The sequence below is a fragment of the Umbelopsis ramanniana genome, assembly GCF_025399195.1.
Source record: "Umbelopsis ramanniana AG unplaced genomic scaffold K450scaffold_5, whole genome shotgun sequence".
Lineage (NCBI taxonomy): Eukaryota > Fungi > Mucoromycota > Umbelopsidomycetes > Umbelopsidales > Umbelopsidaceae > Umbelopsis > Umbelopsis ramanniana.
This window is the reverse complement of record NW_026252091.1, coordinates 66,307-77,487: the sequence shown is the minus strand read 5'-3', so window position 1 is coordinate 77,487 and position 11,181 is coordinate 66,307. Positions and strand designations below refer to the sequence as shown.

The window sequence follows — 11,181 nt, the reverse complement described above, 5'->3', positions numbered from 1 at the left end:
TCTATTTGGAACACAATCGAAGCGAGCGTATAGAACCGCTCAACCAACTTGTCGTCCGTTTGGAAAAAAACTTAGTGGTATCAATTTTCGTCCAGTTCCCTCGCTTTCATCAATTGCTCGGTAAGCATGTTTCTCAAGATAGTGATTAAGAAATGGGATCATTCTAATACACTTCTTTTAGGCAAGGCAAGAAAATCCCACCAACGTAAATCCAATACAAGTCTTGGAATCTTAAGACCGTATTCTTCAATCGTAACATTAAAACTTAATAACACCATTACTGACACACTGGACCTTTCAGTGGCTCAAACCCTGATATCGTAGTCATTGTTCTAATTTAAACCCGTTTCAACATTTTAAAATTAGTATGCAGTTTAGTACTTGTAACAATTTTCAAGTTCATTTTCATTGAAGAAAGTCAAGTGGTAGAGTCAAAACAGCGTGGAAGGTGCAAAAGTGTACTGCGAGGTCGCTTGTCTTCAGAATACATGGCCACAATTTTTTTTTTAATAATCGGCGCTCATAATGTACATTAATTTTTCACTGTCTAAGTCGGTGCAATCCAAAGCTTGTGAATTATCGTGGAATTCATTCCACTGTGCAGCGGGTATATTCATCTCGGGATATGGGAAATTGCTTGAGTATGGTGTCAACGATTTTGAGCGCATAAGTTTGGTGGAGTCATTGCATGATTCATACTGTACATGAATTGGGATGATTAAGTTCGTGTTCGGTATTTTTCAGAAATACAGTCTATGTAGATTCAAGGTGACTTACGGGAAACGATAGATTTGGTTTGTGGAGCAAATTGGTATAATTCAACTCCCTGCTGTTAGCCGGTAATGGACAGGATAGTCTTCTGTGCATCAACAGGTCATGTGGAGGAGTGTATTGTGGAGCTTTAGAGTTTAAGTGCTTTACCGGAATCTTGTTGTATATCGTAGCATTCATAATATCGAAGTCTTTTGAAGTTGTAGATTCTGAGCCAAATAAGTCTTCCGGATATAATTGACAGGCAAACGGACTCATGCAATGAATGTGACAGTTCATTTCGTCAACTGAGGAGCCTTGAAATGAAAAATAAGCATTGGCTTGATCCTGTTCTAATGAGGAAAAGTCCTGGCAAGGAGGCTGGTCCATGTGGCTATCTGTTAGAAAATCTAGCAAATTATTGGTAGTCTGGTCTTGATCTGCATTAGGGGTAACTTTCTGCAGGGCATGGGTATTCGACGCACGATTACCAGCGAGGCTTATGTTTTTGTTGAGACCCCTCCTCGCGGGTTGGGATGTAACTTTCGATGCATCATTTTCAGACATCTTCTCTTCATCGGAAGCGCAGCTAGATGACTGCGATGATGCCGATCTTTGCCTTCTGGTTAGACTGCTGGTAGCACATGACGCTCTTGACGTTCTGCATGGTCTTTTTTGCCGATATGCTTTACTTTTTGCTCTGCGGTTTTGAAACCAAACTTGAACACCACGAGTCGTCATGTTTAATTGAGAAGACAACTTTCTACGGGTATTGGATGTAGGTTTAGGGTTTTCCATATAGCTTGCTTCTAATGTATGATATTGCTCCTTGGTAGTACGGCGTCGATGCTTGACTTGAAAAGGATTGTAGAAGTTTGGACTAAACTCCCCGAAAGGTAGCTTGTGAAATGTCTCGTAGGTCGGTAGCATCGACGGCTTGTGCGCTGAAGCGAGTTTTCCAGACGCCATACGTGATTTCTCTACCTTGTCCAAGTCAGACCCAGAAAGATAGATGGACGCATGTTGTTCATCACTTGGCAAGTTCGAAAAGTACGAGAAAGATGCATTCAAATCTCTTATAAACAGCTGTGCTTGCATTTCAGCTTATAGTCAAGTGTCGTGTTCTTCGGGAAAGATAAGCGAGATGAACAAAACAGGATATGAAATGAAAGAAAACCAGTATACAGTATCGAATTAGATATATACAGCCAGGCGGGTAGAACCACGTTAAATGTAAAGTCTGATTTTCAGCGGGTCTTTATACGGATGATCAACAAGTCCGTACATCCCTTGCAATGTTATTATAGTAGAACATTGACAAAGATTTCTTGTTTTTGATTCACGGACTTGGCCTGGTGGACTTTAGAGCGAATAGCGATCTAGGCACTTTAGCCCCTCGTCAATAGAAAGTTAAGGAGGGAGGACGGAGTTCACAAGATCTGGCGTGTCGATGCTCTGGTCTGACGAGCTCCACTGTTTCTATGAGGTGTGAACACTAAGCGGGTGAAAAAAGGAGAGCTCCCCTTAGCAGTCATGGTGGTGGCTATGATGGCATATTCATATCATTTTCGTGGGGTTTCGTCACATACCAATTAGCGATGTTATCTGCTTGCCGTGCTGATTTCTGATCTAACGTACCTCGATAAGAAACAAAACGGGATAAGTTCATGCCTTTAAGGACTATTTACGATTAAAACTAGCATTACTATTCAAACGTAAGCTCATTTACAAGAGGAAAGATATCTCATGCCTATTATCGCCAAGGAAACGCTATTCAAACTAAAGTCTTGTGGCCAGAAGTAGATTTTCCGTGCATAAATCCAACATAATCTAAAATGGCTTGTAAGCCGGATTAGTCTTTACTTCTGGTTGCTTCTGTTACAACTTGTTTGAGGTCATGTAGGCTGTTTTCTTTATGTATTACAAAATGCTACTTCTTATTTTTGACTTTTGACAATAAATTCATGATGCCAAATATTGGGACGTTTATCGTCAATTCGTAGATATAACCCCTTTACAAGGTGGTCAAATCATGTAAATTCACCATACTTTAGTCCCGTTTCACATGCAGAAAAAGATCGACAAAACCACTTTGCGCATTTTGTCTGAGTAGAATTCCACTACCCCTTGCGTTATGTTTCTACCAAGATACAGGATAATCACACAGATCGTGCTTCTGGGTTTAGTTACATATGCAGACATCGACATGTCGTTAGCACCAGCATCTCCTACATCAACTAGCTTTCTTTTTTCACTCTTTACCCGTTCATTATTGAATGCCCAATCTTGATATAGCGGTCTATACTCATATTGCATGTCGTGCCATACTATTGCTAGGCTAGTCTAGATTATCACTTGTTAGCTTTAAGTACAAAGTTGTAACCAACATCAGCCGTCTATAAACGCATGTACCATGCTGTGCTCCATAAACCCTTGGCTCTGACGTAAACGGGCAAGCAATCTTAGTACGGAGAGAGACATTTTCGGAGGCAACGGTTCATCAATATAGCTTATTCCAGAACAGGTTTTTCTTTTTCAAGGTGCATCGCCGATACTCGATGAATAGCCATCTAGAGGTTAAAAAAGCCATCGTCTCAGAAATAGATGAGCGCATGTTTTCTCCTGCATTACCAGTATTCGAAGCAACATGGTCTCAATAGAGAAAAGTGAAAGGCAATTTTTTTGAGGCACTGCGCGTGTGTAAAGGCAATAACCCTAGCAAACCCTACCAAGGATAAGTTACACAGTCTCCCGTCTAGAGCCGATTTGTTAACGTCTACATTTATGCCGATTACTTGAATATTCTCTTGGAGAAGAAGCACTATCTTTGTCTGTAACTCATTTACTTCACTATTTAATCTTAAATATATTATTTACAAAAGGTAATAGAATTGATGAATATGACAGGCTTTTCATTACACAGCATTCGCCATATCGGGAACGCTGCTGCCGTTACTTTGCTCACAATCTTTGTAAACAGTTATCAGCATTGTTCGGTATAGCTGATTATGGGACTGATAGTCGAGATAAATGCAGCGACGATTGCGCTGTAGTATCAGGATGGTTTGGCCTAGCAAACGATTTGAAATGCTGTTATCAAAAGAAGAGATCAGGTGGATCTATATTTGTCATCGTTTTTTGCATCCAAGCATTATATACATAGGATTGGTATTCATGTGGGCCCGTTGCAGGGGGAAGGAGTTGTGTACGATCATGTTGAGTATTATAAACATCTTTTTTCTTGGATGCCTGAACGATGGTAGTATCAGCTTTGTCGGTTTTATCGGCAAGAGCGGGTATCGTTTGGCTTTCTGATGATTGGCCTTGCGTGCTGATTTTCTTTCGTTTACGTTGCATCGAAGCATTGATGACTGTCTTCGTCTGTTTATATGTTAGTTGAATGAATGCAAGACCCTCACATTCGCGTATGTCTAATAACGTACTTTCTGTCTTTTTGACTCGAATGATTCAAGGATCTTTCTTTCGGAGTCATCCAGTTCTTTTGTAAAAGCACCAAGGCTTAGGTTATCTGTCAAAAAGCAGTCGTCAACTTGATTATGCTTCGACGATAGTGTGGTACTACCGACATTACCGTACCTGGTAGAGGTTCAACATGGACTCCATTTTCTTCAAGTTTTTCCATGAACGCACTATCATGTGGGCTAGTTACATTCACAGCAATGCCAGAGGTTCCTAAGAATACAAGATGTGAGAGAAGTGAGCCAAACTTGGTGTGCAATACGTGAGTCTATTACCGAAACGACCCGTGCGACCCACTCGATGCAGGTACGTTTCTACATCCTTTGGAAAATCGAGGTTGATGACGAGGTTAACACGGTCGATATCAATACCTCGTGCAATCTGAAAATACATAGTTAGTCGTAAAAAACGATAATCCTTCAGAATGCCTTCATTTGTAACAGAAATCAATACTTACCAAATCGCTACAGATCAACACTCGTATCCTAAATTTCCGAGCTTTTTGCATCACCTCGAGTCTTTGTTGTTGGCTGATCCCCGAGCTTATATGGCATGATTTCCATCCATTAGTATTCAAAAATTGCGTCAAGTCAACTGCCCTTCCTCGATGATTCAGAAATACAATGCACTGGTAAAATGGAATTTTTTCCAGTAAATCTACAGCAGCCTTGAATTTTTGTTCGTACAAATGAATCTGCAGCAATGCTGAATCAACCTCATCGATCGTCACGGGAACGTTATATTGTTGAACACCTGATAGAAAAAGGTGATGAGTTAGAAAAAATTGCGCGAGTACTTTAAAAGGCTTTGGGCATACCTTCCAGTACTGGTGCATCTGTTGTGAGCACGACTTTTTGTGGGTTATTCATGTATTTTGAGAGGAGATCGTATAAAGCGTCGTCAAATGTTGCTGAGAAAGCTATAACTTGCTTCTGCGCTGGTAATTTATCGAGAATGTACCTAAAAGGAAGTTGGATGAGTACAGTGTTTCGGTTTATGCTTTATTAGCCTCTCTCGTCTTACTTCGTTTGTGCATAGAAATCTCCACCGATCATTTTGTCAGCTTCATCCAGAACAGCGAGCTTTATTTTTGACATTCGCAATTTGTTTTGCTGTATCAGTGCCATAATTCGTCCTGTAGTCATATGATCTGGCTTGAGTACATCTCCATTTGTGATAGCGTAGAGGATATCTCTTTGTGCTTACCTGGAGTTCCAACAGCTACATGACAACGACTTAATTTACCAGCGTCGCTTCTAACAGATAGCCCTCCGATGAACACTTGGCACTGGAACTTGGGCATATAAGCTCCTAGGACTCGAAGGACTTCAGTTATTTGGACGGCTATTTCTCGCGTCGGAGCCACAATTAGAACCTAGTACATGCCATTAGAAAAAGTTGTATGCGAGGCACAAAATATAACCACATACCTGAGGATCTAGTACTGAAAGATCAATTCCTTCAAGTGCTATGCTACCGAAAACGACGGTTTTGCCGGTACCTGATTTCGCCTGCGCAATGAGATCAACACCGAGTCGGCCCAGCGGAATGGCCTTCAACTGTATTGGTGAAGGGCGTTCATATCCAGAAGCTTTAACACCCTTTAGTAGGTCCTTGTTGCTTATAAGAGCGTCGAACTCTACGTCTTCCTCGATTGTGACATCGCGAGATCTTTTCATTCCGAACAGTAGGGAAAGCCTGCTGTTCAGTCATTGACTGGCAGGCAAATGTTATTAAAGCCATTTGATTGGCCACCCAATTTCGCAGTCAAAGTTCCTTTTTTTTTTTTTTTGAGACTGAACCTCTTCGTCTCTATTCTAGTGCCAAATGGGAAGGTCAGTAGACAAATGTATTTGTAGTCTATGTACTATGTCAAGACTCAAACATGAAATACATTCTTTTTAGACTTCGACGCTCGAGAACGCATCATGGAATCCGAGATATTTCTCGCAAATTCCGAACAAGAGCATATACCAAAGATTTAGATCAAATTCATGAAGATCTGAAGGAAGGCAACATTGAAAAAATGAAGAATCAACCAATTGATGCTGATAAAACTGGTCTTGGACAACACTATTGTGTTCCCTGCGCGTATGTTCAATTACTTGGTTTTCGTAAATCAAAAGTATTTTTCTCACAAAATTTTGTATATTCAGCCGTTACTTTCCAAACGATGACACTCTCCAGAAGCACGAAAAGTCAAAACTTCACAAGAGAAGAGTAAAGAAAACCCAAGAGGAGCCTTATACACAGAAGGAGGTATGTGTTAAATCGATTTGCAGGCAGCAATGCAGGAATGAACCTCTAAATAACGCAATTTTGTGCAGGCTGATGCTGCAGCAGGCGTAAGCGCTGCTGACAATGGAAAGCGAGGAGGTTTGGGACGCAGTAACGTGAACTCGGACGAGGTCCAAATGCAATAGAAGTTACTACTTAGACCAAGTATTTTAGTCACTTGCCAATCATTTGTACCATAGATCACTCATAAAATATGGCGAATTAGCCTACACTTATTTGACATGCAATATTACTATGTTCCATTTTAGCTGTGGAATGCCACAGGGCTGATGATTGACCATGTGCCGGATACACGAATCTTTCTTTCTGTTTTTGCCCATACTCGGTATACCGAATGGTAACAAATTACCATTTGCCATGCTTGGTCGTCGAGTATTGAAGGAATGCACTATGTTGATTTTAATTGTTTAAGGCTGGATGTGGGAGATGAAACGGAAGATGATGTAGAGTCATACCGGAGTGCATTACGTTGCCGTTCATGATATTACAAAAAATGTAGAATTTGCTAGAAGATGTCCAGACAGGCAGATATTCCTGAAGAAAGCTAGGCACAAATTCTCATATCATTCATCTGATTCATCCAATATCATGTCAATTATTATTTTACCTATTTACTTGACCATCTTCGATTTTCTCTCGTAATAATAGAACAGTGGCAGGAGATGGCCACGTAATCCTGGGGCCAAAATTTTTTGTCAGCTAGAATCGGAAGCCATTTTGACTCAATTTGGTTTCAACAAACGACCATTAAATTGCCAGCGCTCCGCAATTCTGCCCACACTAAACACTTCTTCCTTTCCTTTTCACAATGCCACGCCAACAAGTAATGTCTATACTGACACGCCCTATATAAATCTATTAACTAGTACTAACCCAATAATGCCTACTTCTAGAGACGCTCTGCTCCCGCACGTGCACCTGCTCAACAAACTCGTCAGGCTCATACTGCTCCCACGAGACAAGCTCCCCCACCTCAGCAACAACAGAACCGTGCCCCTCCGCCTCAACAGCAACAGCAGCATGCTATGACACAACCTCCACCATCAGCAGTTGGTCAACCTGCCCAACAAGGACCTGGTTTGTTTGGACAAAGTTAGTATCGATGAACGACACCATTAAGTCAAAGTAATAGTACTGACAGCATATTCCTTGCAGTGGCTAGCACGGCAGCTGGTGTAGCTGTAGGACATTCTATTGGACACGCCATCGTAAGTTTGTTCGTGATAAAATGGCATGACTGGGTCTTGTCTAACTTTTAGTCGTTATTCCGTAGACTGGAGGAGCGTCATCATTATTTGGAGGCAGCCGAGAACAGCCGCCTGCAGAGCAGCCACAGAGCGTACCGCAACAGCAGTATTCAGACTACCAACAGCCAGCTTATCAACAGCAATCTGTTGGAGGCGCAAGTTGCGAAGCAGACGCAAAAGCATTCACTAAATGCCTAGAAATTAACAACAACGATGTAGCACAATGCCACTGGTACTTAGAAAACCTTAAGGCATGCCAGCAAATGAGTGCTCAGTACTAGAACTTAGACACATTCACGCGTTGTTCCGTGAACAACTAAATTGTTCGGTTACCGAATGCGTACCGTAGCCCATTTTCAATAACTTGTCCAAAACGTATATAATAAACCATCCTTAGTAAATAGCCTTGAACGTAACGTTGTTTGATTTCTCGGCTTGAGTTGCGATAGTGTTGAAACTACCGCAACTGCTAGTATCAAACGTTTTGAGCCAAAATTATGACGCACGGCGTCAAAGACAATCAAACTCAACTTTTTACCGCTTTTGTACCTCTCCCACTATGGCTGCCCATTTCACAAATAGCCCACAATTTAGATTGTAAGGCCAACTTATAATCATGGACTTTCGTCATGTTGCTGATTTCTGACCGATAACCCCTTCTGCACCTACTTTTTTTGACCGCCAGACATATTGCGCATGAAGACATTAGAATTGTCCGAGATTTAGGCCATAACGGCCAGATCCCAAAAACACTTGTCATTTCTCGTCCGTCAACCGATAACATGGACGCAGCAGAAATACCGTTGTCCAAAATCAAGGTTGAAGGTACTTTACATGTACTTTTTGATAGCTTGTTCACGGAACACTTGTACTTTAACTTCAAGCTAAAAAAAACTAGGTGGCTCGACTCCGCCAAGCAACGTGGTCGAAAGCAAAACTGTGTATGGTGTTGTCGGCTTTATCACTCTACAAAGCAGTGAGTACTTCCCTTCTTTAAACATGTTAGTCCTGGCTTTGTCATCTTACTTAGGTAAATTCATCAGATGAATATGTCATTGTCATCACGGATAGAGAGCGTACTGGAACGATAAAAAATGCCGATGTTTATCGCGTTAAATCCGTATCTGTGGTGTCCATAACAAGGAATAACATGACACCAAATCAAGCAAAGGCGGAAAACATATACCTTCAAAAATTAGAGGATCACTTTGACACCAACAATATGTATTTTTCGTATGGATATGATCTTACTCAATCCTTACAACGTCAAGCGTCTACATCCCCGGATCCAGGTTGGAAGCAGGTAAGGGCCTCTAAGGAATTCATATATGCGGTACACTCACAAATTCATCTGCTAATGGCTTTGATTGATAAGGCGGATCCTAGGTTTTTTTGGAACCATTATCTGTGCGAGAAAATGATGAACGGAGATGACCAGGAAGACAACAATTATAGCGTAAGTGCTGCGTTATCAGCGCTGAATACCGATGTTCCCTAAAGCTCATCCCAATGCTCTTTCCAATCTAGATGAGTGACTTTATTTTACCAATGGTGCAAGGATGTATGTATTGGCCACGAGAGAAACAACTTTTTATACTAGATGTATTAATTTCTCTTAACACCACTACAGTTGTTTCGATAAATAGAGCACAAGTTCATGGACATCCATTCGCATTTGTTCTTATATCGAGAAGAAGTCGACTACGAGCAGGAACACGCTATTTTTCTCGCGGTATAGACAAGGATGGAAATGTTTCGAATTTTGTAGAGACGGAACAGCTTGTGATATATGATGGTTCAGATGCAGTGGGAGGATACGACTTTACAGGGAGACATCAAATGTCATATATCCAAACGCGTGGTTCAATACCTATATTTTGGTCTCAGGTTATAAATATGCGATATACACCAAAACTTTGGCTCGATACAGGAGATGACAGCGTAAGACATTGTGATTTTTAGCACCATTACAGCATATTAGAAAATTAACATGGTCTTGCAGCTCATGGCCATGAAAACCCATTTCAAGGATCAGGTCGCCACATATGGACCGCAAATACTCGTTAATCTCGTGAACAAGAAGGGTTATGAGTATCCCCTGGCACAAGCTTATTCCCAAGGTGTAATGAATACGGGGGACCCAAGTCTGACTTATATTCATTTCGATTTCCATCACGAATGCCGGAAAATGCGGTGGGATCGCATTAAAAACCTCCTCGATCAAATCGAGGGTCAGTTGGAACAGCAAGGGTAAGTCGCCCAGTCCTTGTTTGGAAGAATTCCAATGAAGAAAATCTAATCCAATTCACAGGTACTGCTACTATAACGCTACAAATCCGCACAAGTCTTTTATTGAAAAAACCCAAACATCAGTTGTAAGATCTAATTGCATGGATTGTCTGGACAGAACAAATGTTGTACAGAGCGCAATTGCAAAATGGGTATTATCCAGGCAATTACAACAGCTTCAGATATTACGGCCAGGAGAAAAAATAGACGAGCAGATTGATTTTATGCATCTCTACCGAAAGGGTAAGTAATATAACAGTCCGTAAAGTACTACTTAATGCGAAACTAAAGCCATTTTTGTGTGCATTCGTAGTGTGGGCCGATAATGCCGATGCTATCAGTTTAGGCTATTCTGGAACAGGCGCTTTAAAAACGGACTACACCCGGTAAGTTGATTGATATTGGATTCATGAACATCACCTTACATCGCATTGCTCATCATATGGCTATAGGACGGGAAAGAGAACGAAAACTGGAGCTTTTGAAGATTTAACCAAGTCATTGATGCGATACGTCAAGAACAATTACATGGATGGCGCTAGACAAGATGGGTTCGACTTAGCTTTGGGTGTGTATCGAGTATCATCAACTTCTTGGGAGGATAGTCCATACAATTTGGAAACACCTTTGATAATTCATATAGTAAGCCTAAGTTGATGTACTTGAACGTTTAGCTGGCTCATTATTGACTTTTACCTATTATCGTATCAAGGTCCCACTGGTGGTCTTACTCTCGGCCATTATGTGTGTATTTGGGGTTATGCTGATAAGCTATTCTGGAATCGCCTCGACAACCTTAATTTGCTTGTTCATAGCCTTTTGGTTTTCGCTTCTAGTCACGACTTTCCACTACATGCTTCAAAACAGTCAGTGCTATGTCGATTGGCCAAGACTAGTAACGGTTCCTGGACAGTCAGATTCCAACACATTACAGCCATCAGCTGAGGCGCTCACGTCTACATATTTACCGCGCAAGTTTGGCAAGCAAGCCCAAAGACGTAGTAGTAAAGAACTAAGTGCTTTAGAAGAAGGAGATCAAATACCATTAAAGAAAATGTCATAAACAGGCAGTTTATGCAAAGCTGATAAAACCTACAATGAGTTACACATTTCTTGA

General features: G+C 41.2%; 6 protein-coding genes across 6 annotated transcripts; 4 read left to right on the top strand and 2 right to left on the bottom strand.

Annotated features, from left to right (window-relative positions):
• Nucleotides 1-1,437: 1,437 nt before the first annotated feature.
• Nucleotides 1,438-1,596, bottom strand: K450DRAFT_156993 (uncharacterized protein; the record flags this gene model as incomplete). Its single annotated transcript, XM_051583979.1, has 1 exon — nt 1,438-1,596. A coding segment is annotated over one exon (159 nt), but the record flags the coding sequence as incomplete, so codon positions are not given.
• A 1,988-nt stretch (nt 1,597-3,584) lies between these two features.
• K450DRAFT_222783 (uncharacterized protein) lies at nt 3,585-4,268 on the top strand. The gene is made up of 2 exons (XM_051585958.1): nt 3,585-4,141; nt 4,224-4,268. The coding sequence occupies exon 1, from the start codon at nt 3,781-3,783 to the stop codon at nt 4,063-4,065; it is 285 nt and encodes a 94-aa protein (XP_051448273.1). The 5' UTR covers nt 3,585-3,780; the 3' UTR covers nt 4,066-4,141; nt 4,224-4,268.
• Nucleotides 4,252-5,932, bottom strand: K450DRAFT_222780 (uncharacterized protein). Its single transcript, XM_051585957.1, has 7 exons — nt 5,661-5,932; nt 5,437-5,605; nt 5,254-5,365; nt 5,048-5,190; nt 4,688-4,983; nt 4,348-4,611; nt 4,252-4,279 (listed from the first exon to the last, which is right to left on the bottom strand). The coding sequence occupies exons 1-6, from the start codon at nt 5,907-5,909 to the stop codon at nt 4,444-4,446; spliced, it is 1,137 nt and encodes a 378-aa protein (XP_051448272.1). The 5' UTR covers nt 5,910-5,932; the 3' UTR covers nt 4,252-4,279; nt 4,348-4,443.
• Nucleotides 5,933-6,026: 94 nt separating this feature from the next.
• On the top strand, nt 6,027-6,873 carry K450DRAFT_222774 (uncharacterized protein). Its single transcript, XM_051585956.1, has 3 exons — nt 6,027-6,065; nt 6,136-6,321; nt 6,387-6,873. The coding sequence occupies exons 1-3, from the start codon at nt 6,058-6,060 to the stop codon at nt 6,577-6,579; spliced, it is 387 nt and encodes a 128-aa protein (XP_051448271.1). The 5' UTR covers nt 6,027-6,057; the 3' UTR covers nt 6,580-6,873.
• A 464-nt stretch (nt 6,874-7,337) lies between these two features.
• Nucleotides 7,338-8,191, top strand: K450DRAFT_222765 (uncharacterized protein). Its single transcript, XM_051585955.1, has 3 exons — nt 7,338-7,620; nt 7,684-7,736; nt 7,802-8,191. Exons 1-3 carry the CDS (start codon nt 7,554-7,556, stop codon nt 8,054-8,056), a joined length of 375 nt encoding a protein of 124 aa, XP_051448270.1. The 5' UTR covers nt 7,338-7,553; the 3' UTR covers nt 8,057-8,191.
• Nucleotides 8,192-8,322: 131 nt separating this feature from the next.
• On the top strand, nt 8,323-11,180 carry K450DRAFT_290234 (uncharacterized protein). The gene is made up of 11 exons (XM_051593563.1): nt 8,323-8,600; nt 8,674-8,751; nt 8,819-9,078; nt 9,151-9,231; nt 9,303-9,336; nt 9,406-9,716; nt 9,778-10,025; nt 10,087-10,307; nt 10,378-10,450; nt 10,517-10,706; nt 10,777-11,180. Exons 1-11 carry the CDS (start codon nt 8,558-8,560, stop codon nt 11,125-11,127), a joined length of 1,890 nt encoding a protein of 629 aa, XP_051448269.1. The 5' UTR covers nt 8,323-8,557; the 3' UTR covers nt 11,128-11,180.
• The last annotated feature ends 1 nt before the right edge of the window (nt 11,181 follows it).